We start from the raw sequence: 26,161 nt of genomic DNA, 5'->3' as shown, positions 1-26,161 counted from the left end.
GGAACAGACATCACGGAAGCCCAAACCAAAGTCTGCGGAAACAAGACTAGTGATTAGCCGTGATGCTCTCTGGCTACTGGCAGCAAACCATCCAAACGTTTCCGATCCTCTGCGCGGGTTTTCAGCACGGACGTCGGAAAGGCCTGGCTGGATGAGCTCTCTCTCCGACCATCCGATCAGAGGAGCATGTCGTCTCGCAGGGCTGGGGGAATAAGCCAGAGTGGCCCCTCACCAGAGGGGGTAAAAAGAACCCAGCAGTACTCAGCATGTCTGTCTAACCACACAGCAGGGGGCGCTGGAAGAATCAGGGGCAACTAAAAGGAAGGGTGATGGGGTCCAGAGAGAGAGACAGACAAACGTCACTGAGAGGGAGAGAGAGCGCGCAAGCATGAGTGAAAGCAGAAAAGCTTGAGATTGGCTGTCAACATTATGCCAACAACTCCAGAACTTCACTTTGCAGCGTTTAATGCAAAAACAGGAGCCAGACTTTAAATTAAAAAAGTCAAGTTGATACACTCCGTCAGCTGTCCAAGCAGAGAATTCTGGGACATGTTCTCAGTTTTTTCTAATTTCTTTTTAACTTCAGAGACAGAAAGGTCACAGCTGTGTTTGGAAGCAGTTTATTGTACTCTTTAAGAAGTTGGCTGGTGCCAGTTCAGGCGTCACTCATACCTGACGACGCCACCTGACCCTGGAGAGTAGCTCCACTGCAGCTCTCAGGGAGGGAGACACTCCAACGGACGTGCCCAGTGGCGGACACCTCTACCTGGGGTAGTTTCTCCCGAGGCCCACCTGTCCCAGTGCTCTGGCATGACACATCTCTTTAGCTCCGGTGTCAATTAATGCAGCTACTGGTGCTATCTGAGCCTGGCAGAACAACCGTGTGTGTGTGTGTGTGTCTAAAAGCAAGGTGCAGAGCCGGGGGAGATGACGGAAGTGTTTTTGCCCCCCCAAGTATGTCTGTCAGGTGCTGATAACACACACACACACACACACACACACACACACACACACACACACACACACACACACACACACACACACACACACACACACACACACACACAATGACAGCCTGCGTATTATTCACAACCCAGGCTTAGTGAACTGTAGTCGCTTGGAGAGAGTATGCAGATCTGGAGAGTGGAGGAGGTTGCTTTGAAAAGAAATGGAGAGAAATGGAGAGGAAAGGAGAGAGAGAGAGGTAGCAGTAGCAAAGATGTGATACTATCAAACTCATCAAGAGCAAGCCACATGTCTCAAAGAGAAATGATACCATTATAAGTGAGACAGAGGAAGAGATAATGAGTGAGAGAGAGAGCTGAAATTGGTCCGGAAGCTACTCCCCCCCTCCAACCCATGGAAAGATGCGGAGACGCTGCATGTTGTGGCGATGGATGCGCATAGAGAGGCAGCGTGCTTCCTCGTCGTAACGATGAAACATCAGAGAAAGCAAAGAATGTGGCAGAAATAGGCTCACGTGTGAACAAGCAGTCACCCAAAACTCACAAAACAGCAAGAAAAGAGGGAAGACGTTCTCGGACGAGGAGGCAATGCAGCGGCGTCTTCAAGGAGACGCGCTAGGTCAAGAAATCCCAAGCGGTGGCTGTCCTTGATGGTCGGAAATGCAAAAGTGACTGTGAAGGGGCTTGTGGGTCGAAGTCAACGCCGAATTCATTTATACGGCACTTTTTACGACAGCCGTTGTCACAAAGCAGCTTTCCACGCATCCGAGTCCAAGCCCCCGGTGAGCCGAGCCAAGGGCAGCCGTGGCGAGGAAAAACTCTCTGGAGCATGAGCATGGGTCCATCTCGTGTTCCTCTGGGCCGTGTGCGTCCATCCTGTGCAGGTCCTCCGTGATGCAGATGTAGCCAGTGGACAAGTAGGAGGTGTCTCACACTGGACACATAGCCAGTCACATCACAATAAACCTTTCCTGAATAACACGTACACTGAAAGAATGCAATTGATTTTTTTTTTTTAATACAAGAAAGCCATCAACTTGGTCATCTCATGTTAGTGATCCACAAGCCCACACACAGTCTCTTCCTTTCACTCACTCACTCTCTCTCTCAGTCTCTCTCGTTTGACAGAAACTGCGTCGGTTCCAAATGAGCAGCAGACAGGTTAGAGAATGTGGGGCCCAGCTAAAGTTTGCGTGCATGTACTGGAAGTACTGGTATAATCAATCAGTGTGACCCCCTCAGAGAGTGAATATGTATCCATGCATCTATAACCCTCCCTCCAGGTCTCCAGGGAAACGATTGCTCCTGCACTTCCAGGCTTCAATTGTGCAGATGATCCACTGTAGTAATTCGAAGCATCTTAGCCAATCGTGGTGTGAAAGGGGAGGTGTGGGATTCAACAGAACAACCAGGCCAGCATGCCCTGCTGAGGAGGTCCCGTGGTTTAGAGGAAAACTCAGTAAGGCGAGGATAAGCAGCCTCGGTGTGTTCAGAGTTAAGATATTCAGCGTACATTTAGCTCAATCTAACCCTCCAACAGTGGTGCCAGTGTAACACTTAACTGAGAAGCCCCAGAGCCCTAAAGAGCACCCTAACAAGCACCACTGGCATTCTACAGAGCCATAACCTGAACAAATGTTTAAGCGAGGGGTGAAGGCTTGCATGTGGGACTATATCCTCGCTGTAACTGTGCCTTTGAAGGCAGAAGCTGCACCCTGCACCCTCTGCATGGGCAAAAGAGAACACAGAACACACACTTTGCTTTGCAAACCCACGTTCAAATTTAGGTTGAGCGTGGTCATCACTGGCCAAAGTAATGGCAGAACAATGTCAGGGCCAGTGCAGAGCCCAGCATCCAGACACACACAAACAAACCGAGACACACACCCATTTACTGGCCCATATGCACTTCATACATTTTTCCAGGACACACGAAACTAAAAGACACACTGCCATACTGCTGGTGGTGGAAGGGGCGGGGCCATGGGGGGAGGGGGGCATGAGTGGGGAACCTGCTGTCCAGGTAGATCCAGCCCTTCTGTTAGGATTACTCATTCCAATATAAAAAGTATGAGGACATTACATGTACAACCTTACTCTGTCTCCATCTGTCCGAGAGAGAGAGAGAGAGAGAGCGAGAGAGAGCGAGAGAGAGAGAGCATACATCACGTGGCCAGTGTGACATGTGATAAAACAAGAAAGACAAACAGAGTCAAAGTCATGCTTGGTTATACTGACCTTTATACTCCACACTGCACATGAAAGCATTTTCATTTAAGCCGGCCCACTTCGTATTGCCCTGACCCACCTTCACATACTGTTTGGTAGTTTATTCGTAATCCATTAGCCCTTTTAAAACCTTTATGCCACAAGTAATAACATTATATCTCATACCAAGCAATCCTCAACAGAGGATTCATTAGTCATGTACGTGGCAGAGTGATTCCCTACACACTGAATCACACAATGACGCATCATGGCCTCCCGGGCAGTGTGAAAATGTCTTCGTCAGAGAGGACCTACGTGTCCAGGGTGTACCTCTCCCTCACCTCCTTAACCACAGACCAGTCCGTATGCGTGGACTTCAGAGCTCCGTACTCATAAGTTACGACGAATTGCCAAAGATGCTCAGCACAGATGAGACAACTCACTATGTTCAATGGCCAGGGTGTAGCGCAAGGGCCACTGGGTATTACCCGGACGCGATGCGTCTTTCTCCCACATCTGCTCTGTGGCACCGGAGTTAGGCTGCAGGAATCTGTCAGTGCTGGAGTTCTGACAGTTTGTCAAGTGAAGTGAAGTACTGGGGTAAGCAAGCGTACACACACACACACACACACACACACACACACGCACTCGCGCACTCACACACAGACACAGACACAGACACACACACACACACAGTTTCATTTGAAAGGGAGCAGCGAGAGAACATAGCTGGACTGGGTACAGCCCCCTGTAATGGTACACTCCCCTTACCACTCTTCACGTGCAGTGGGAGTAATCTGACGACTTGTTCTCTGTGATCGCACCCCCTTGTTACCGCCTGAACATGATTGCATCATTATGTGCGCATTTAAACCCCTGTGTGTGTGTGTGTGTGTGTGTGTGTGTCGTTTTTTGTCGGTCAGTGTTTATGTAGGTGTCAACGCTAGCGTTTACGTTCATGGTCGCTGTGCAAGTTGCGCGTTTCATGGTCGTGTTTATGTCCTCGCTGTCCATCGTTTGCGTCACGCCGCACTGGCTTGTTACGTGCGAGCGCAGTCGTTGTTTATCGCTCGTGTCTCGTGTCGATAAACTGTCGGTCTGCGTCAAGAGACGTTTGTGCATCCTACTCCATTTGTGACCTACGGCACTCGAGTCGTCACGCAGCCTGTATTAGTGTAGCGATACACGTAGTTTCAGGTTTGATATGATTTTCAATTCAGATCTCAAGATTTGATTTGATTTTTACACTTTATTGATTCTACAGTGTCATAATTAAATACTGCACAAATTGGATTGGCTCAAAGTACAAAGATAAAAATGTTATTTTTAGACAGTTGGAAGCAATACATTCACGTGTACGGCTACTCTCTCCACCACAGCAATGTTTAGCATACTCTAGCCTAAAAGAGACCAATGACTTCATATCTATCTAGAAAAAAACAAAGATAAAGTATGTTTGAATATATTAGTGATTACACCGATAAAGACGTGTAGACATACATCCATGGATCGCACAGGGTAACGTGCCCCTCAAACGGCTCCTTGCTGGACTGGAACAAAGTTAATTTCAGAGTGCAGACAGGGACACAGGCCCCAGAGCCCAATTTAACCAGTCTAATAATACAGTAACGTAATGAGAGATCACAGGCGCTCCAGAGACCTCAGAACGCTCCACACAGTGACCAGCCAGGAGCTTCACACTACAAAATACACATGTATATTTCACTCCTGCACACTCTATTACAAATGTGCACCTTTCACATACACCTCGATGGCTACACTTCATGATTTGTAGGTGTGTGATTATACCTGTAGCCTATATGATGTCATGCACATGTCATGGGTTACCTTCTATGTCAGTGCTCTGTCTTAGACAGTCTTGGTCTATCCCAGCTGCCAGGACACCTGTCTCAAGGTGTCCAGGGTCTGTAACGGTTTCAGGCGTGTGTGGGTTGAGAGGCGCTTCTTTGCCTAGCTCACTGGTGGGCAAGTTACATGTGCAGGGCCTCTGAGCTGCGCTGAAGGGATGTTACCAGACTTGTATTGCTTGCCCTTCTCTCTCTCTCTCTCTCACTCACACACACACACACACACACACACACACACACACACACAATGCTGGCGTGGTACAAATACATGAGGCTCCTGGGGCTGTCAGCGACGCTTCTCGTTAGAGCAAGTTCTGCCGCCCAAAATGACCCAGATGCAGCACGCATGTGGTCCGAACCTGACAGATGGCCAAACTGTGAGCAAAACGTCATTGGTGCAGGTGCAGTACAGGGCTCCGGATGAACACTTAAAACGGCACTTCGAATCTGGTGTTTCGAATGGCTAACGAGGATGTACTCAGCTGCAATATACAATTTATTTGGAACGATGGCCAAACACCAAACCAAACAAAAGTTGCGCTGGCTTGCGCTGGCCACGACAACGTTACGTTGAATCACCCCGCCATTAAAGCCAGTACGTTTATCGGGCTTTGCAGTATGGAAGCATGGGATACTGTACAGGAGCCTAGCTGTGTCACATGACGCAGCATGCTTTTATTTTTCCTCCTCTCTAAAAAAAAAAAAAAAAAAGCATAAACACACGAGTCAGCATCTACACAACGCAGCCTCAGCGAATCCCAGAGTCCCACCCTCAGCACACCTGAGAGACTGGACGGCCCTGAGGACTTCCTCAGGTGGGTAAAAACAGACCTCCAGTAGCAGGTAGATGATGATAAAGGCAAAGTGAGAGTTAAAACAGTAGAAGGAACATGGCAGGGAGGGTGTTTATCCTTCACCAGTCTGGCCTCGGGTCTCGATTAAAAATGCAGCGTGCTGCGTGAACCTCAGCACTCACCTCTGACTATTTTTACATGTCTCGGCGACTCAGGCCAAACTCACCAGAGGACCAGCGCGCTGCACAAGCCATAGAAAGGCAGCATATCTTCACAATTCCCACAGTTCTTCCACCCCTGTTTTATTCATATTTATTTGGCTTCCTCCCCGTGATTTCTCTACTGTAGTAGGTCACCAACAAACAAACCACTATTGGCTGGGAGGAGACATGAACTTGTTTTGTTTTAGTGCATAAAGACAAAAACAAACCTTTAAAATGATTGACAGGCCATCCTCTCGTCCGACACTGATTAGCGTCGTTTCTTCAGAATGGGGACAGATGACTTAATGTAGTCTGATGAGACTCAAAGAAAGGTCATTTGAAAGCAATGACTCACAGGCCACCATCAGACCAAAAATGTACACGATTCAGTACTAGAACGCCGTATAACCGACAGCGTTCATCTGTCCGTCCATTGCTTGCTGGTGTATTTAAGATACTGTATCGTGTTTAATGGAAAAACAGGAAAACAGTGGAACAGAATCAAGGCAGTACAGTTCTGCAAGCATGCAAACGACACTCGGAAAAGGTCATTACCCTTTTAGACGGTGTTGTATTACCAAGCTTAAACAACACCTAGGCTGAGCCTGCGCGCCAGTGAGTGAGAGATGGAGATTATAACAGTAGTGGAGTTCCTCTCTGACAGGATGAGAGGATCAATAAAATGGAAGAAAGGAAAGGAAAGGGTTTAAGTTGATGACAAATTACGAGTGGAGGCAATTAGGGAGAGAAAAAAAAGTCTACTGAAGTGTTCAACCTGAGAGGAACAGAGCTGAGGATCCACCCGCCGTTATTAGAACAGCGTGGTCTCATCTGAGACACCAAGGGAGTGAAAGAGGAAGACAGAAAAATAAAAGATACAGAAAACACAGAGAAAGAAAAGGTACATTTAAGATCGAACTTTATGAACCTTCTGTCACGATTGCCTCTTTCCTAACTGGTTTGAGAAAGCAAAGAACATTCTAGAAAGAGAGTGCTGTTCACAAAGTCTTAACCACCTGGTTTCAATTGCTTATTTTGTATCAGTAACACAGAGGCTTTATAATAATAATAATAATAATCTTTCCATAAAACATTTTCTCAGACAGCTCCTATGGAACCCATCTGCCTGTCGTCTATAGAGCAGGTGAAGCTATGAATCGTTCTAACCTTGGTCGTTTTCCAGAGTACATTCTTTTCTGTAAAACAAGTTTGGTCACTAACCATGAAGAATTACTTTCGGAATCCTTGTCTGGTTTTCTCCCAGTACCAATATCCAAAGCTTCTCTTCAATAACAGACCAAACACCACCAGTCTGAGAGGCCCAGTGACATGTCCGATACGTACGAGGCCTGCAAGCATATCTTCCAAAGCTTCTGTTGACGGGGTGGTGTTAAGTGCCTTAATATGATTTAAGTCTCCGGGCTGAATGTCCAGAAATAATAAAAGAGCGAGAATAAAACTATGGTCTCAGGCAGGCCCAGTCACTGACGGCACATTGCGCAGCTGGGATTTGAACCAGTAGTCGAGCCTTTGAGTGCACTTTTGCCATGCTAAGCAGGGCCACACTTGGAAACTTTTTGGGCTTCATCGGGCAGCAGAATTAGCGAGTCGTTGTCTGAAACGAGGCCTGGACGCTGCAGACCAAGCTCGAACGTTCCTCCAGCCTGAAGCACCCACACGGACCGCGTAAAGAATTTTTCACACCATGCTGACCAAGAAAAACCCCTCCAAGAGAAAGAACACCCCTCCTTAGGCAAGACCACAGTAAACTAGAACAAGGGACAGAGACCTAAAGGCAGAAATGTCACGAGTTTACAGGGAACGCAAGCCCAGTGAGGCTCATTAGCATTCTGGAGCTGCTCCTCCCTCTCCTGCCATTTACTGCCAGGGAGAAGAGTGAATATTCATATTCCTCTCGCATATGCGTCATAAATCGTCGCATATTCATACCCTGGCTTGCATTTATCCATTTAAATTAGCCTTTCGTCTCCGCTGTGAGAAAAGCTATTTGGGCCAACTAGCAGGAATCATATTTCTGTATTCAGGAGGTGTTGGTAGTCTGATACATTTCAGACAATACTGAACAGTGATTTCTTCTGAAACAACTTTATTGAAAGAAAATCCCCCTTCAATGCACACACTTCTAAAGACAAGACACCTCTAGACACAGACACACACACACACGTGCACAGACACACGTGCACAGACACACACGCACAGACACACACGCACAGACACACACTGCATGAGGCATTCTGCTTACCATGAAATCAGCTCGAGTTGCACTAGTGTGGTAGAGGGGTGGCCATTTTGGTTTTGGCCTGCATAATTAATAACCCTTGTACTCGGTGTTGGCAGACTTGAGCCCTCTGCAGCACACCTCTGCACACCTCAGCACTCTGCTGCAAACCTGAACACACCTGAGCACTCTGCAGCACACCTCAGCACTCTGCTGCAAACCTGAACACACCTGAGCACTCTGCTGCACACTTAACTGACACTACCTGAAACCACAGCTGGGTCTCCGTCTTCACACATGCCCTGGACTCAGAGGCAGGGATACAAGTGCAATGGAGGAAAGCTTTAATAAATCCATTTCTTTCCTCTGAACCCCCTCCGCACGCCCCCGTTCACTTGCCGTAGTCTCCGCTGGGATTTCTAGGGAACAGTAATCCCGAGGCAGAAAGGATGAAGCAGACTATAAATAACTGGATCAAGCCCCTTATCAATCATTTGCTGTTTGACTAATCAGGTCTGGCTGGAAGCCATGAGCAATCAGATGTTTATCTCCTGCTCCCAGCTTTACACTTGCTTCCCTTTCCGTTTAATCTTCCTTTTAAAAGGGGATGCACACACACCCAATAACACACATAAGCCACAACCTGCATGACCGCATCATGACGAGAGGGTTACTTTAGGATGATGGAAGGCACCTCCTTAACGTTAATCTATTCCCACACCATGCACACGCACACACTCCATATGGAGCAGTCACATTTACATAGAGCCCATATGCCTTGATCTGCACAAGGGCATCTGGTTTACAGAAGCTCGTACGTTAGGATGGAACAGACACTGTCAGTCCCGCCACGCCCTCACAAGGCCCCGCCCTCAGCTACACGCTAGTTCACGCCAGTAATAATTAGGACAATGATTGATATTTGCAAATTTGAGTCTTCCCTGTCCAAAGTTTCTCAGATCCAACTAACTCAATAAAACATGTTTGATTAAGATTTATTTAGTGTTACTGAAGTCCTTGATGTATTTACAAATGGGTTATATGGTAAAAGTTTTGTGTGTTAGGCATGTGATTGAAAAAGGACCCACTATCTTTACTAAACCATTTACTAAACACACGATTCCCCATATGAATTCATGTTTATATAAATACGGTCATTATTTAATAAACCAGCAATGATCCATGTTGCTGAAATTGTAAATCAACTGAATATAAAGATGTCACCCACTGTAAAGACCTGCAGTAAACACCTGTCTTAACACACAAGGCCATAAGCTCAGAACTTGGCGCAGATGCATTTAGGTTGGAAAACACAAAACATTCAATATTTCAAGTCAAACTAATACTTTCTCTTATTTTTAAAGACATTTTCTCTTTCATGTTCTGTATGGTGCCTTCTCCACAGAGTCCAGCAAATGGCCGAAACATTCTCACAGAGAGAGTGAGAGAGATATGTTTGTTGGATTTGGGCCTCAAAGCTGTGGTTTTTCCTCCACCCGTGTTTGTCGAGTGTTTAACATTCGGAGCGCGAGTGGCGTCTCGGTGTGATCAGTAGGCACGCCAGTGCAGCTGCACCGGGCACCGCGGTCCCAACCGGAATGGTGGCGCGCACGGGGGCAAGGCAAGAGAATCGCGAACAGAGCAGGACTTTGTCCAAGGCCTCAAGACGTCCTTTCATTCAGTGCTTCCTAAGAGAAAGGTTCTGAAGACCTGTACAGGACTTGACGATGAATCGAACACAGCATTTGATTAGCATTCCTGGCAGGAAACACTCTAATGGAGATGCTGAAACTCATTACCATTCGGATCATCTACAATATAACGATGAAGAAAGTCCATGTTACTGTTATTTTAATCTGTCCTGTAATAATGAATCGACCCATTCATTCTAACGAAGGTTTGGAGAGCGCGAGAGAGAGAGAGAGAGAGAGAGAGAGTGCATGTGTTATTAGTTGTTCACTTCACTTCAGGGAAATCTTTGGCCAGTTGCAAAAATGCAAGGACATTTGGACAGTACCAACAGTCATCCACGTGTGCGCGTGCAAGCATATCTAATTAGCATATATATGAAGTGTATAAAACTGGTAGCCTGATGCCGTCATAATGAGCTCAGCCGTGCAGCTGGAGAAGTCCCAGTGACCTCGCTCTGCAGAGGAGCGTCGCCCATATCCCAGTCCCGCTGCCCCTCTGCTGCCTGGGAATGTGACCAAACACCCAAATTTCAACAGTACCATTATCTCTGCATTCCGTTAATATTTAGTACACACACACACACGCACACACACACACACACACACACACACACGCACACGCACACGCGCACACACCTCACTCTGAAAACACATGAAGCATTAATCACGTTAATTAAAAACCTGCCCTGCTCTTCGCCACATCCTGATGACACAGAGAAAATAAGCAATTTCTCGCGTGCACACACAACCGAAGCGATATTTATTAGACCATAAAATGTGCACACAATCTCCCTGAAACTGAGCTTATGACTCACGTTTTTCAGGGTGTGCCCGGCCAGATCACGTTAGATTCTGTGCTAGTGTGCCCATTGCCTCTGGAGCGGAAGCTCACTCTCAACACTCAGACTCGAATCCCAGCTGTGCCATGTGCTGGCCATCGCCAAGGGTCCAAGTGTAGTGTAACTGACGATGCCCATCTCTCTGTCTCTAGCTCCCTTGTCTTGTCTAAGGACAAGACTCCATGGTTTTCTCCCCTTCACTCTCTTATGGGCTCTAGACTAGATAACACCAGCTCTTATCTATGCAACCGCAGCAGGTTTCGAAGACATTATATAATGATATGGACCAGTGACCCAAGTGACCTTCACACGAACCCTGCACACCCTTAATGTCATGTCCCAATCATGTCCTGTTTTCTTCCCTCCTGGATCCCAGTCTGAATCATTTGACATTGATTCCGTGCAGATACCAAGTCGTGATCACAATTGGTTTTTTTTTTCATAAATGATACGGCTACGTAAGGCTCACTTTAAGTGTATTAAATGTTATCTCTGCGAAACCATTTCAACACTTCCACACTAGACATCTGTGCCTCTTTGTGGTGGTGTATCTAAGCCCATTACACTGATGAACGTGAGGCCATTCCTCAATCAACACAGATTAAATGTCTCCTATAAACGTCTTTGTATGCACCGACATGTCTGAGTATTATGGGAAACACTACTGCAGTTACAGTGCTACATATTGCAATACACTTTGTAATAAATGAAAAAGCACAATGAGAGATGCCCGTGATGTTTTAGGATTAAAGACTGGCCTGCGCCAAAGCGATTAACACATGTTGGATCAGGTGTAAGTGCATCTGTCGTTCATCTGAACAGCCAGAGACGGTCACATGCAAGGTCTGAGTCTGGGCCCGACTCAGCACACTAGAGGACATGAGGGGTGTTGCAGGGATTATGGGCCGCACAGGCAAGCCGGCGGGTCGTTCCGTCAGCCCCGTAGCTCCTAAACGTCGAGGGGGTTGTTGACGTCTGTGTTTCAGTGTTGCACAGTATGTTTACATTACGCATAGCTGGTGTACCCAGCCTTCGCAGTGCTCAGTGTGATTAATGAGTGTGTCTTACCATGGAAACGCCTGGCTTACTGCCATGGCGACCAGTAGCCTCAAAAAGACCTAGAGCAGAGGGCTTTATAAACGCTGGAGGTTTAGTGCTAAAGATGGCCATGCTTCTACGGTATCTACATTACTGATTCTTACAAGATGTTTATAAACCAGTTTATTAAACTGCTTACTTATAAAATGAGCATAATTAACCACGAGCTAATTAATAGTTTTTAAAGATCCTATTTAAAGGGGTCGTTTGTCAGATTGCAGGCAACACACCAGCGCCCTTTCTTCCAAAGCCACGAGTTCACAGATTAAACAGCACAGATTAAGTGAAGCCCACGCAGATGTTTGCCTGGGAGAGTCACACGGCTCGAGGGACTCGACTCCGCTCTTCCACCGTGACCGCGAGCTTTGTTGAAATCAATTCCTCAGCGAATAATGTTCATTCTCTAATTGCCTTGGACAGATCATCAACTCTGTTTCATCTACTGTGAAAGCCGGGGGAGGCATCGCTCACCCGTCAATCTGAACATTAGAAACCGTGTGGCATGAGACAAAAAAAGCCTACGTTCAGAGCGCCTCTGTAGAAAGCAAGTCATACAGAGAGAAAATAAGACGGAAAGCCAGCGTTAGGAGGAAAGTCTGGAATGGTACAGTCCAGGAAGCCTCAAACCCAGTGTCGACAAAGTGCAATGTGTTCGTGCGCACAACCAGGGCCGAGAAAACGGAACCTATGAACAGTGTGCTGAGTGATGATCAGAAATTTCCCAGCGATCAAAGAAAAATGGCCACACCTCCAGCAGAGGCCACACCTCCAGCAGCGGTCCAATCACAGATGACTGTGGGCCCTCAAGCTCTTCCTCAACGCCCCTTTCCCCAGCATCCCTCAGTGAGCCCTCAGCCATCGATCAGGCCACACGTCCATGGGCATCGATTCGCAGAAGCACGCACTCCTTTGCCCCACTGCTCACACCCCACCCCACCCCCGAGGGTCTGCGTGAGCTACGCCATTAAGTGATAAACGTGGATGCTGGCACAACGACTGAGTGCAATCGATGGTGGGCCTACCCACAGACCCAGGTGTGAGTGCCAGGTCACACGTCACTCCTGCAGATCACTGCAACAGTAGCAGCACGCGGTTCTGGAATCTAAGCAGCTAATGCCAACACATGCTGCGTTTGTGGAAGCTCATCTGTTGTAGCGATCCCACCAGGGACAGGCAAGAGGTAGAACGCCAATGCAGGAGGCGTTTTATTAAATGAGGAAACACAAACACGAAGGGTGAAACAAGCAGAGGCAAAGATAAACATGACGACAGTAAAATGAGCATAAGGCAAACTTGACACTCGCCACAATGACCGACGAACTCGAAGACAAAAACACAGGGTACAAATAACCAGGACAATTAGGCAATAAACAGACTCGGGTGAACATGAGCACAGGGAGAACCAAAACACGGACTGGAATGAAGGAACAGACGAGGGGTGGCGAAAACGAAACTAAGGAGCGGAACCAGGAAGTAAAGGAGAAAAAGACAACAGGGAAACCATAAAACATCGACGCCAGGAGGGTGGTCAATCGTCACACCTGCTAAAAGAAATGAAGAAATATACAGTAGAAAATGTTTTAAAAAGGTGTGCGTGTGTGCATGGGCAGGGCTTGGCATTAATAATAATAATAATTATTATTATTATTATTATTATTAGTCATTATGGAGAAGATCTAAAAACTACAATATTTACACCAACCTAAGAACGTCACGTCATAATCCTAATAAACCATTCGAAGTTTTTATTGTGAATCGTGTGCCTTTGTAAGTGGTATACTATAACCGTATCGTTCCGTTGTACAGTATAAATGAAGTGTGGCTCTCAGGAACGGCTCTTACCCATTGCTTTCATCACAGCCACGTCATTAGCAGATCCGTCTGAGCACACATCACATGTTGGTGCTCCTATAGCACATAATGGCAAAGTCCTGCAGCAACAGTGCTGGTGAGAAAGTGCGGGACTGGAACGACTGGACTGGGAGTAACCAGGACAGGTTTCCCAGTCCAAATGAATGACGTTTATAGGACGGTGTGTGTGTCTGTTGGTATGCTTGACAGACAGACGTACTTGAACCTAGGTTTCGAAAAATAACCACAGAACTCAAAAACACAAATTAATTTTTCGTTGGTGTGTGGGTGAGTGTGAATGCGAACAAGAGCACACTGGAAACATTTTAATTGCTGTTCATGCATTGGGAACGTCTCCAAAATAGGCACAGTAGTGTGTGTCCCTATTGCATGCATGTGAATATATATGTGTGTGTGTGTGTGTGTGTGTGTGTGTTCGTGTACACGTGCGCTAGTGAATGTTGCATGGTGAACTAACTGGGAAAGAAAGTCACTGCCTGGCCTTAGAATCTGCATGAGACAAGAAAGCAATCGGAAGTTTCAGCTGAGCCTATATGAAGAAGACGGCGTTGTTTTACTGCTGCCAAACCCATTAAATGACAGATAGGAGGTGGCAGATGAGTGCGCATGTACATACATGCGTTTGCTTCTCCCTGTAGGTCGATTCCCTTTACATGTGGTGTGAAATATTGTTCCCCGTCAGACGGTTTAATATTTGATCGGCTGAATGAATAAACCAGTAATCAAAGGCGTCTGGATGCCAGAAACAGAGAGTTGGGGAGATCCCAGTGGAGGGATGAGAGCATCAGGACAGAGGGAATCAAGTGCCTGCACATGCAGGAAAAAAACCCCACTAAAGCAAACGAGGACAGATACGGCTGGTGGGAGCAGCGTGTGTGACTCCACCCAGCAGGGAGTTCATCTACACCTCCGCGAGATCATCAGCCTTCCCCAAGCTCATAATCCAGAAACACTGGCAATCTGGTAAATCACAATCTCTAGCAACCTTTCTGTGAGATGAATCAGCACAACAGAAGGTATAAATGCCCCCCCCCCCCCCCCCCCCCCCCCCCAAGTGTGTATATGATCTAGTGTTTTCTACCTACTGGACACTGACCAACAGATTCTCACAAGGTATCCAGAAAGTGTGATCTCAAAAACCACTCTGGTAGCATTGGCCAGATAAAGCCCTCTGTGGCCCGCATCTCCTGGGCAGGGCTCTAACATCAGACAAATGCTCACTTTTTTCTTCAGGGTTAGGATTAAAGTCAAATAACCTGACAAGCAGGCCGGCAAAGCCACGCTGTTGAGAAACACGAGGAGAGAAACGCTTAGTCTGCACGTTCCCTGGAAGAGCCTTCCTAGAGCTGCTGAAGGTGAATGCGGGAGTTTGGTTTCAGTGGGAAATGGTGTCAGGGGAGCTGAAAAAAGATAGATGGACAGATAAAGAAGAGGAGAGACAAGCAGAAAGAGAGAGAGAGAGAGAGAGAGAGAGGTAGGGAGAGAGATACCAGCAGAACCAATCATGAGGTCACATCAGTGAAGTCTCATGGAGACAAAGTCACCTTGGTCTCCACATCCTGAGAGGCTGGCGGTGTCACGCAGGACGTGAACAGGGGAAGGGAGACAAACGTGGTCTCTCTGTCCCGTCCAGGACGTTGCTGGCCGCCAGAGATAAACAGCGGCCTGGCCAAAATTCTAGCGGGAAGGGAACGACCCAGACCACCAGTCAGGTGGAACGGGAACAGGTCTGGGCCTCCAGTCCAGTCCAGCAGAACAGAGGAACAGTCTGTGCTGCTCGTGAAGGAGGCTGTCGGAACTGAGCGCAGACGTTCCGATGCGCTCGCTCCAGTGGTGTGCAGTGTTCTGTCGACACGGCTATTCCGAGCCCTGCCTGCCGCGCACACGGCGCAGCATCTCTACCGTGTCGCCCTGCTGCTCCGACCCGAAATGTGCCGGAGGGACCGAGTCCTTAACCGGTCCAAACCGCCTCCGTTGTTTTCGGCATTGTTGCCAGCGGCGATAGCCTGGACCTGGGCTGCTGCCTAGCCCCGCCCACTCCGACGCCTACCTACATATGTCCCCGCTGTGATGCTCACGTCTAGGAGATGGACAGACGAAGACAGACAGATGGAGTGACAGATCTGAAGACATGAAGCAGTGGCAGCAAGCGCTACTGGTGAGACGGGGAGAGAAACAGATGAACGCTAAACACAGACGGAGGCCGGCCGAGATGTGGCTGTTTAGGAGATATGCGTTAAACCTCTCACCGAAGATTAGCCCGTTTCAGACCTTAGCGTTTGAAGTAATGCACTGTAGCAGAGAGATCTCCCACGACACCTCCTCCCCGTTCCACAGCTCAGCCGTAATCTGTAATCTCACACGATCTGTGGGATTTAAGCATCAAACGCACACCTGAACTACGTGTGGGGGCATGTGTGTCAGAGCATGTAAAAGAGTGTGTGTGTCTTTCACAAATGTGCCACCAAAAAACAGACTAAGAGAACCTGAACGCTGGTGTTTGTGTACTCATGTGCGCACACGAGTAGTGTAATGTTAACACATTCACTAGCAGTTACCAGACAAAACTAATACCATTCAAAACAAACCCACAATCTCATCAAATGAGTATTCTGGAAATCAAATTACTTCCTTTCCAGCTAAAGGTACCGATATCCTAGAAATTCAAGTGAAAAATAAAAAATATGAAACTAATCTACAGTGAGTAAAAGCAGCTGTGAGACATACGATGTCGGATGGTTTCAGTCACGAAGAATCTTGTTTTGATGCTGTCGCACTGTGTCTGGAGGCGGGGTTTGGTTCTGCAGACTCCGCCCATTAAACTTCCTCCCGCACCACACCCAGGCATGCTTGGGCAACTGACTCATCAGGGCCATTTCACACAGACAGTCTAATGTCAAGAAGCGTGTAGGAGAATTGTAATAGCAGATTGAGGTAGACAGACGAGAGAGACAGAGATTATTTGGGATAAACTACAATTCAAATTCCGTAAGCACATATGAGAACAAAGGGAAATGTCCAACAGGAAGACAGGAGTGCCATCTCTGCTCTTCAAGTCGGCCACAGAGAACGGTCTTCCGACACACAGTTGTTCCACATACGACACCATAGCAACGGCAGACCGGATGCCTGTTCAGGGTCCTGTCCATGTGGATACCATTCAGTGCACTGGAACACGCCACCTGACCCAGACCAGACACCACTGAACCCAGCAACTGCGGCAGACTCGGTACAGCAGGTTGGGGGGGTGTGTGTGGGTGTGTGTGTGTGTGTGTGTGTGTGTGTTTCTTTGTTTGCTTTTTCCCTTTTATGTGGGCTTTATTCAAAATCTGACAGGATGCGGAGGATGGGTTGCGTTTTCACCAAGTATGGGCCATTAGAGAAACGGACAAACAACAGCCAAGTATACAGCAGCAAGCAAACACAAGCACGCGCGCGCGCGCGCACACACACACACACACACACACACACACACACACACACACACACACACACACACGTTCTGTGACGTCTCCCAGGATTTGCCGCATTATGTGCTGTAACGAGCGTTAGCGCTGTCAGAGGTGAGCATCATGGACATCATCTTTTCCTGCAGTAATCCAGCAGTGTGAGGCTACAGGGAACACACTCCTGGATCCATTCTGCAAGAGTGCCTACGTGCTCTGCCGACTCCCTCACCCTATACCCACACACAGTTTCTTGAAACCAGAGGTTTCCAGTCTAATCCTTGTGGACCACGAGCCAGACCAGGTTGTTGCTCAGATCCTGCTCCTTGTGCATCTGCAGCAGGTCATCCAGGAGTCCAGTCGACTCCGTTACCCAACCAAGGTGTGCCAGAGGTAGAAACAGCGTGTGGAAAGGGTGGGCTCCCTGACCACCAGCTGGAGAATCTCTGCTCCAGACTCACACACCCCCCACCACACACCAGGATAAAGTCATCATAACGAGGTGGCCTATAAAACAGACGTGATTGGCGTTCTTCCAGCTGCTATTGTGCTAAATCCTCCCGCAGGCTGGAGGCACGCGCGACACCTTCAGAAGCAGCACAGTGGAACGCTGACAGCACTGTCAAATGACCTGATTACTGTGCTCTCAGTGGGGGTCTACACCCTGACAAGCTGAGGCACACGCACACTGGATTTACAGAAACCCATGCAGCCACGAACCATGTCTGACTGCCCCTAAACTGTCTCCAATTACCCCTGAACGTCTCCTACTGCCCCTGAACCATCCCCTACTGCACTTGAACCGTCTCGGACTGCCTACCGTTTGCGGTTCATCTTCATCAGTTACATAATATATTATTATTAGGAAACACTTTGTTTGCACAGTTGATAAAGGACCACTGTCCGAAACATCCTGTTTCTCTGGAAACAGCAATATAGTCATTGCAATACATTGCAATTTTTTACACGCACACACGTGTGTGTGTGTGTGTGTGTGTGTGTGTGTTATATATATCATAGAGAGAGGGGGAGGGGGGGCAGGATCTGCTCAGAGGACAATGAGGCGGCTGACCTTGTCTGACCTTTCCTTCTCCCCTCCCCCGGGTCCGGTTTCGGCTGGAGCACACCGAGACCTGCTCGCCTTGATCCGTTCGCCACTGTCACCTGCCGATGGCCACGATGTGGCGCGGTTCCCCATGCGGTCCGGCCCATGTGGTGAGGACCAGAGTTACATGTCACTGTGTCCAACCGGCATCGCCGAGCGGGAACCCGTGCACGCTACATCTCGGGGAGTCACAGCCACGCAAGGCCATGCGCTCCATGAAACCTATGAGACAGAGACCCACGGAGTCCGGGACACGGTCAAAGAGCCCGGACGCCTCTGTTTAGAGAGGAAGGACATTACTGCGGAAAACACCAGACCAACGTGATTCTAGACAGGAGCGCGGAGGCTGTGTGAAATGTGGCAGGGGATTTGCATAGGATTGTTTTGGGAGGTTGGAAAAATCTGATATATGATTTATTGAAAGGGGCTCTGAATGTTTACAGATGAATTTAGATTGGATTCTGTAAATGGACGGAGAGACAGAGACAGACATTCTCACACTGGGGCTTAAAAATAACCGTATCTTAGGGCAGAGTCTACTCTGAAACCCACGTGAATTCTCTGAAGGTCTCTGTGCGTGTGTTTATATAACGGGACATCAACAGAGACACTCATTGCAGTGAACACTAGAGGCTAAAACAGGCTAAATCAACCTCTGTGACCACCACACAAAGACCCACAATTCATTAAACCCCCCCAATCATAAAACAGCAAGCAAGCACAGACAAGCTGAAAAGCAGCAACGCTGACATTCGGCAAGTGTTCCCATGCTCCCGTGCACCGTCTCCTACGTGCTGCGTATGGTGAAGACTCCCTCGCAATCACCGCTGGGCTCCCTCCTCCAGACCACATCGGTACAGGACATTAACAAGCCACACGATGGGTGGTAGTCCAGCACCTGTGCCTCGTTGTGCCATCGGCCGCTCGGTGTTGTCGAGTGACTCGCATGGACACGGAAAACCGAGGTGCCAGCTTAACGAACAACTGCCCGGCCGGCCGGTCCCGCTCAGACCAGACGGCACCCAGCACGACTGGGATTCAAACCCCAAGGGGCAGGATTCGCGTGTTAAACTGCTTCGCTGCGCTTTGAAAGGCCACACCCGCACACAACGCTGGAGCAAGTCCCACCGAGACCACAGAGGACCTAGGAAAGAGGAAGTAACACAACTACTCTGGGAACGGCGCAGGATGTTGAGGACAAACATGTGAGACAATGCAGAGCAGTTAGGCACTCAATCAGATAGTTGGAGAACAACAACAACAACAACAACAACACCATTCAAATCTCAGCGCAGAGTAGGGTACAAGCATGCCAAAAAAAATCAGAGGTGAGCATTAAACTAATGTAAATACACATGTGAGAGAGAGAGAGAGGGAGAGCGCGAGAGAGCGAGCGAGAGAGCGAGCGAGAGCGCGAGAGAGAGAGAAAGTCTGCATTAGCACCAGAGCTCTCAGAGGGACAAGAATATATATATAAATAAATAAATAAACTGAACCTCCAGCTATGGAAGTACGCCACCCACAACCACAATCCCTAGAGAAAGACTGCACTTACTGCAAAGAGACTCGCAAGTGAGAGTTTGTGAAATTCCATTTGAGCGCTCCACTCCGCCAGCATTCCAGAAATGATCCTCCGGCAAACAAACAAACCGCGGAACAACCAGAATAAAATACCACGAAAGGCCACGCAGCCTGGAAGAGGGAGAAAGGTATCATCCTGGCCTAGAGGGTCAGCGGAGGACGCAAAAACGTTGCTCCTCTTCACAGCCAGAGAAATGTCAGAGATTTGCATGGGCCACAGAAAAACAGAGGGGAAAAAGTCAAAGTCATAAAAAGGTGAGGAAACAATTCACCACATTTTCAGTGAGCAGCTTTAAAAAAATTACCGAACAGGCTAATTCACAAGGAAATGATAAACGTTAACACTAACAATGATAACTACACCCTTGAGCCTAATGTATCTGGACATTCTCGCTCTATAGAGACGTCTGGAGACTTTCTCACATTCACTCTCGCGCGCACACACACACACATACACACACACACACACACACACACACACACACACACACACACACACACACACACCCTGGAGAGCAGCCAAACAGTCAACCCTTGAGAATAGGTAAAAGGGATTCAGCACACCGCCTCCAGAAATGCAAACGCACATGTATACAAAGGAATGAGATTATTAACGTAATCCAGTTTCAGTGATACACAGACAAGCTGAGGTCATACAATTTCATATCTTTCTCACACACAGGTATTCATAATTTAAATGGATTTATAACTACCATAAACACATGCACTATTCCATAAAACTGTCACACTCTATTATATGTAGGAAACCTACATATCCAATAAACCCCCTTCCTATATGCAGACCTTCTCTCCTGCTCTGTCCACAAATTCACTCTTATGAGCAGGCGTTTATTTCTGAATGATGACACCCCAGCCAGAAAGTCTGTTTACCCCCAAAACAAAGAATTTCTGGGATTTCAGATACATTTTTCATATACATTCTCATTTTCCCAGTGAGCCCGTGAGGATTGTGAGATTCCCAAGTCGCTGCATTTATGTCCTGGTGCAGATTGATGTAGTAGCAGGGAACATGTGACAGGCAAAGGGGTCATGGAGCCTGAGTATGAAGCACACCACAACATCCAAACACCGTCATTACACAGGTGTCATGTAGACCTACTGGTACAGTCACACACACACACACACACACTTAAAAAAGACCTCTTTCATCACACTTTGTACAGGCGATTCCAGGTGAAGTGGAATCAGAGGACTAATTAGAAATCTAGCAGAGAACAACAAGCAGATTCTTACTGCATCCTATTTTCGCAGTGGAGGGAGTTCTTTTCTCGGTAGCCGTCTACCCCCCCACCCCGTCCCCTCTCATTCCAGCTGCTCCGAAGGAAACCAAGACAGGAAGAGAGTGTGGACAAGGTGGGGAGATGGGGGTTCCGGGCGACCGGCATCCACCAACCAGGTGGACAAGCAGCTGCCAATCAGGCTCTTCCGTTCATTCTTCTGTCTTTTCAGAGCCAATCAGGCTCTTCCGTTCATTCCTCTGGCTTTCCTCTGTCGTATGTTTTGCACATGCTAATGGTCTCCTGCTGTTGCAAACCCATAACTATTTTAAGGAAATTAAATTTAGAGGCATATTGTTTATAATTTGAATCACTTGTGGACATACAGGGTAACGGTATAAAGGGGGAAAAAAATATTTCGAATTACATTCAAAGTATGTAAACCAACAGTTTACCAGTTACAGCTGAGGACTACAGCCGCCTTGTCTTAAGTGAGCCCAACATCTTCTACTTCCTTTCTTTCTTGAAGGGAGAGAGAAAACAAAGCAGGAGGAAAACAGGAGGAGGAGCATGATGAAGAGGAGGGTGAGGAGAGGCAAGCAGGTCCAGGAGTGCAGGCACACTCCATTAGCTCCAGGTCAGAGTAACCTTGTCCTTCCACTCAGGAGCCAAGCCAGTGGAACTAATCGATTTGCTCTCTCTCCCCCAAATCAGCGTCATCTGACACAGTACCACTGAGCTGCCTCAGTGTCCACACACACACACACACACACACACACACACACACACACACACACACACACACACACACACACACACACACACACACAGGGGGTGTGTTGTTGCAGCACTAGTGGCACATTGTAAGTGGACAATCAATCAATCAATCAAAGGCAAGAAACAGAAAAGAAAACTAAAATATTGCTGCTTTTGTTCATTTGCCAAAGAGGTGCACAATATCTAACAGAAACAAAGACCCAGAGGCTCACATCCCAGGTCAAGTCACAATCCTGACAGAAGATCCCGGAACGTCAGCAACTTTGGCCATACTCACTAAGTGCACACGTACGTGTGTGTGTGTGTGTTGCATATGTACAATTGGTGCCAAGACTCTTTACAAAATCTAGCACCTTCCAGTGCAGAGGTTTAAACAGGCAGCCCACAGAAACACACAAGATCTACTCCCTGCCGGCCTGAGCCTCGGCCCACACATTCCTACTCTGTCTGTTGTTCACATTATTGAATATGACATGGACGTTCCACTTGGCCTCTGATTGGCAGGTCAACCGTGAAAACCGCACACACAAATTCTCTAAAACACCATGTCAAAGACACTGAAGACTACACGGGGCTCCAAGGCTTCTACTCTCATCCTTGTCAGAGAAAACAACGCAAAATACCGAGGCGCGGAGGCCAAGCTGTGACATCACAGGGTCCATTCCTGCGTGGACCTGAGGGGCAGGGCTTTCAGAGGAGCCTTTCTGCATCAACATGGGAACAATGGAACCTTCAAATCACGCTGGAATGTTCTAAAATGCTTTTGCTTGTTGCATTTGCGCCAAATGTCGGCACCGAGCTGCTGTCTAAGACCCATGCTGAGACCCGCTGGGCCTCACACCGATGTGGGTTTGCACTGTTACACCAACGTCTTTCCTACAGCCGCTGTGAAATTTGAATTAATAAAACAATAGGAACGGTGCGCTCTCTTTCTCTCTCTCTCACACACACACACACACACACACACACACAGTAACTAACCAGTAAGTTTAATTTTACTGTGGCCCTAGGCATAACTACACTGCTTCTTCATGCATGAGAAACACATCTGCACACATCCTTGCTCACACACACACATATATATTTGACAGCAAATAAAACAATTAAAATTCACACATACTCATATACACAGTAACTACAACACACACACACACCCACCCACCCACCCCACTCCTGCAGTTACATATTCATGCTCATGTAAATACACACACACACACACACACACACACACACACACACACACACACACACACACACACACACACATACCCATACATAGTAACTAAAACACACAAACACCGACACCACACCCCTGCAAGGTAATTTAAAAAGCTCTTTTCTGGCAGCTGTTTTGCATACTTCAAAGAAGCATTTAAAAAAAAAGAAAAAAAAAGTCCTGTCTCCAGTGGCAACATATTGGAAGACATCGTGATGGCATCAGGAGTTCACCCCTGCACCAAAGAAACCTTCACTATGACCTAAAACTAACCCAGAACATGAGCACTCCACACCCAGCGGGAAACATGGGTGGTGCCCTGTGAAACCCGCGCCAGACGGCAGACCTGACCACAACAAGCTGCCTTTATTGCCCCCCCCCCCCCCCCCCCCCACACACACACACACACACACACACACACACACACACACACACACGAGAGAGAGAGAGAGAGAGAAAGGTCACGGCGAGAGCCACAAATGACTGGGAGAGCAGGAAGCCTTACAGCAAACAGAGGAGTTCACCTGAGTCAGAAACACAGAAACAGAGACATAGAAAGAGAGAGAGAAGGAGAGAAAAGGAGAGAGAAAGAGAAGAATCTGAAGGCAGTACAGATTTCAATAAGATGAGGGGTGAAGGGACGCCAACATTACAGTCCCACTGCAAGATGACTGCCAGAGGGATTCGAACATTTCAGGGTCATTTTCAAGATAAAAGACTCACTCTGAGAATGTTAAGAGCACAGGACAGAGTGGGAGGAGCACAGGACAGAGTGGGAGGAGCACAGGACAGAGTGGGAGGAGCACAGGACAGAGTGGGAGGAGCACAGGACAGAGTGGTGAATGCTACAGCAGCTGCAGTGTATAAGTACTGTGGAAGTACTCCTGAATTAACAACACTGCTCAGTTTATAAATACTGTAGAAATATTACTATTACCAAACATCACTGTTCCATTTATAACTACTAAAGAAATACTTCTGTACCAACATCACTGAAACACTACTGTACTAATATCAGTGTTCAGCCCACAAGACCAACATCACTTTCAGATTCTGTTCCTCTATCACGCAAGCATCCACGTAACAGTCCACTGTGTAGAAAACATAAATACTGAGTCCTCTTCAGCCTTACAGTGTGTTTGTACAGTGTGTATGCTGAAGTACTGTTAAAACAACCAAGATGACTGCTAGCTAGAAGGCCAATTAGGTATGTGGCTTTCAAAAGGTCATCTTGAGCCTGCTCAAAGTAACACTTGCTGTGAAAACCATTAAGAGTTTTGTACATTTGTAACATTTTAAATGATACATTAAAAAGATTTGACATTATTTAAAATGTATTCATAACGTTCCCTGCTGCTGCTTTATTTAGCATTTATCGCCATTACTACAATAACAATGGTGATGATAAGAAAAAGATTTTTATCAGCATTAGGCTGACAAATGGCTAAATATTGTCACATTCGACAGATCTGATAGATGGAAAACAAATAAGCAAGCTTATTGATTAATTAACTTTAACCAATTGCTCTGTGTTGTTCTGAGACAACTAAATCGGTCCCAAGCCTTCATACCTAACACAATGTTCCACCTGTTCAGGTGACTTCGATCTGCTGCAGCGTAGCAGGCTGTTAGTTTTATCCTGCAGTCGACTGGTTGTGTTTGATGGTGTGTGCTGTAAAGCCTGTGAACTAAGACAACGAAACAGCCCACCTCTCCACCATGGCCGTCAAAAATCCCAAATATGGATGGGTGACTCTTGTTCACCACGTCGGTGAGGACTTCGAAGCGGTCCTCCATGTGCTCCCGGCGGCCCTGAATGGAATACACGGCCACGTTGTTGCTCTTGAACTCCCAGGTTTTGGAGAACTCCGCATCCAGCACATCGAGACCAGCGAATTTGTCGTTCTGCATGATCTCCGCCACTTTTCCCTTGACCATCTTCACGGCATCCCTGCTTGACTTGACGATGGTTTTCACCTCGTCCGTGTGGAAAAAATAACTCCACAAAGCCAAGCTTATGCACAGCAGAAACAAAGTCTCTGGTCTTAGCAAAAAATAACGCATGATCCTGCCCAGAAGAGACAGCAGTGTCATCGTATCTCCTATCATCTATCCCCACAAACCCACTAACCTGCCGGTCCTTATGCGTACATCTTAGTCCATCCTGCGCGTCAACACGGGGTCTAGGAAGCTACTCGGAGCAAAAACGGAACACTTTTAATGTTTCTCTGCAACACCAGCGAGGCGTCCGCTGCTCGAGCGCATTTGTGCGGGATGCACGCGTTCGTCGCCGTCCGTGGACGCGGCCGCTGCGGAGTCGGAGCGTGCGCTCTCACGCGCTGCAGTGGTGAAGCGGCGCTTCGCGTTCCATGTTAACGGGGGGAGTCGGAGACCAGCGCGAGCGAAAGCTCCTTCCCACGCGCGCCTGCCTTCACCGTCCCCGTTCACGGCGCGTGACGCGCTCGTCAAATCTGCGCACGCGCTGTGAAGCAGGAAACGTTTCAGCGGTGTGAAGTCAGCAAACGTTTGCTCAATGCTTGCAAATATTTAAATAGGATATAATAAAAGTCCAGTGATGAAGGTCACTGTATGCATTTTTTAAACGATCGCAAGCCAAGGGAACCTGATGAAAGCTTCGCTTTGAGGCAACACAGACTGTCCAGAGCTTTTAAGCGAATTTGTGATTCTTAGGAACCTGATAACCTGTTTGTGATTGAAAGAATGTAGCAGAAACAAGACCTACAAACGGCCATGAAATTGAATCACAGAAGCCCGTGGTCGAAATACGTTTTGGGGATTGGTTTTTAGATTTAAAAAAATAATTAGTTCAGATAAACTAATTCATCTTGTGAGCAACATTGTGCCACACAATTTCCCACGTCAAATAATAGAATCGGTTTGTTTCCAACACACTTGACGCAACGTGGCCAATTTATTGTTATTAAGATCACCAAGATGAATCAACAACACCGCCTGTCAGAACGTTTTGATAAATATAGTCAGGCGGAGTTTGGGCAGCTA

The 26,161-nt window shown here is 47.5% G+C and overlaps 1 protein-coding gene across 1 annotated transcript in view; it reads right to left on the bottom strand.

Moving 5' to 3' along the window:
- ppm1lb (protein phosphatase, Mg2+/Mn2+ dependent, 1Lb) overlaps positions 1-25,592 on the bottom strand; it is a 40,967-nt gene extending 15,375 nt beyond the window's left edge. The window contains exon 1 of the mRNA XM_027027412.2: positions 24,851-25,592. Coding sequence (XP_026883213.1) covers positions 24,851-25,249 — 399 coding nt within the window. The 5' untranslated portion in view covers positions 25,250-25,592. The remainder of the gene's footprint in view (positions 1-24,850) is intronic.
- Between the last annotated feature and the right edge of the window lie 569 nt (positions 25,593-26,161).

This window comes from Electrophorus electricus, chromosome 7 (assembly GCF_013358815.1).
Source record: "Electrophorus electricus isolate fEleEle1 chromosome 7, fEleEle1.pri, whole genome shotgun sequence".
Taxonomy (NCBI): domain Eukaryota; kingdom Metazoa; phylum Chordata; class Actinopteri; order Gymnotiformes; family Gymnotidae; genus Electrophorus; species Electrophorus electricus.
Note: the sequence above shows the minus strand (reverse complement) of the source record. Positions and strands in the feature narration are given on the sequence as shown.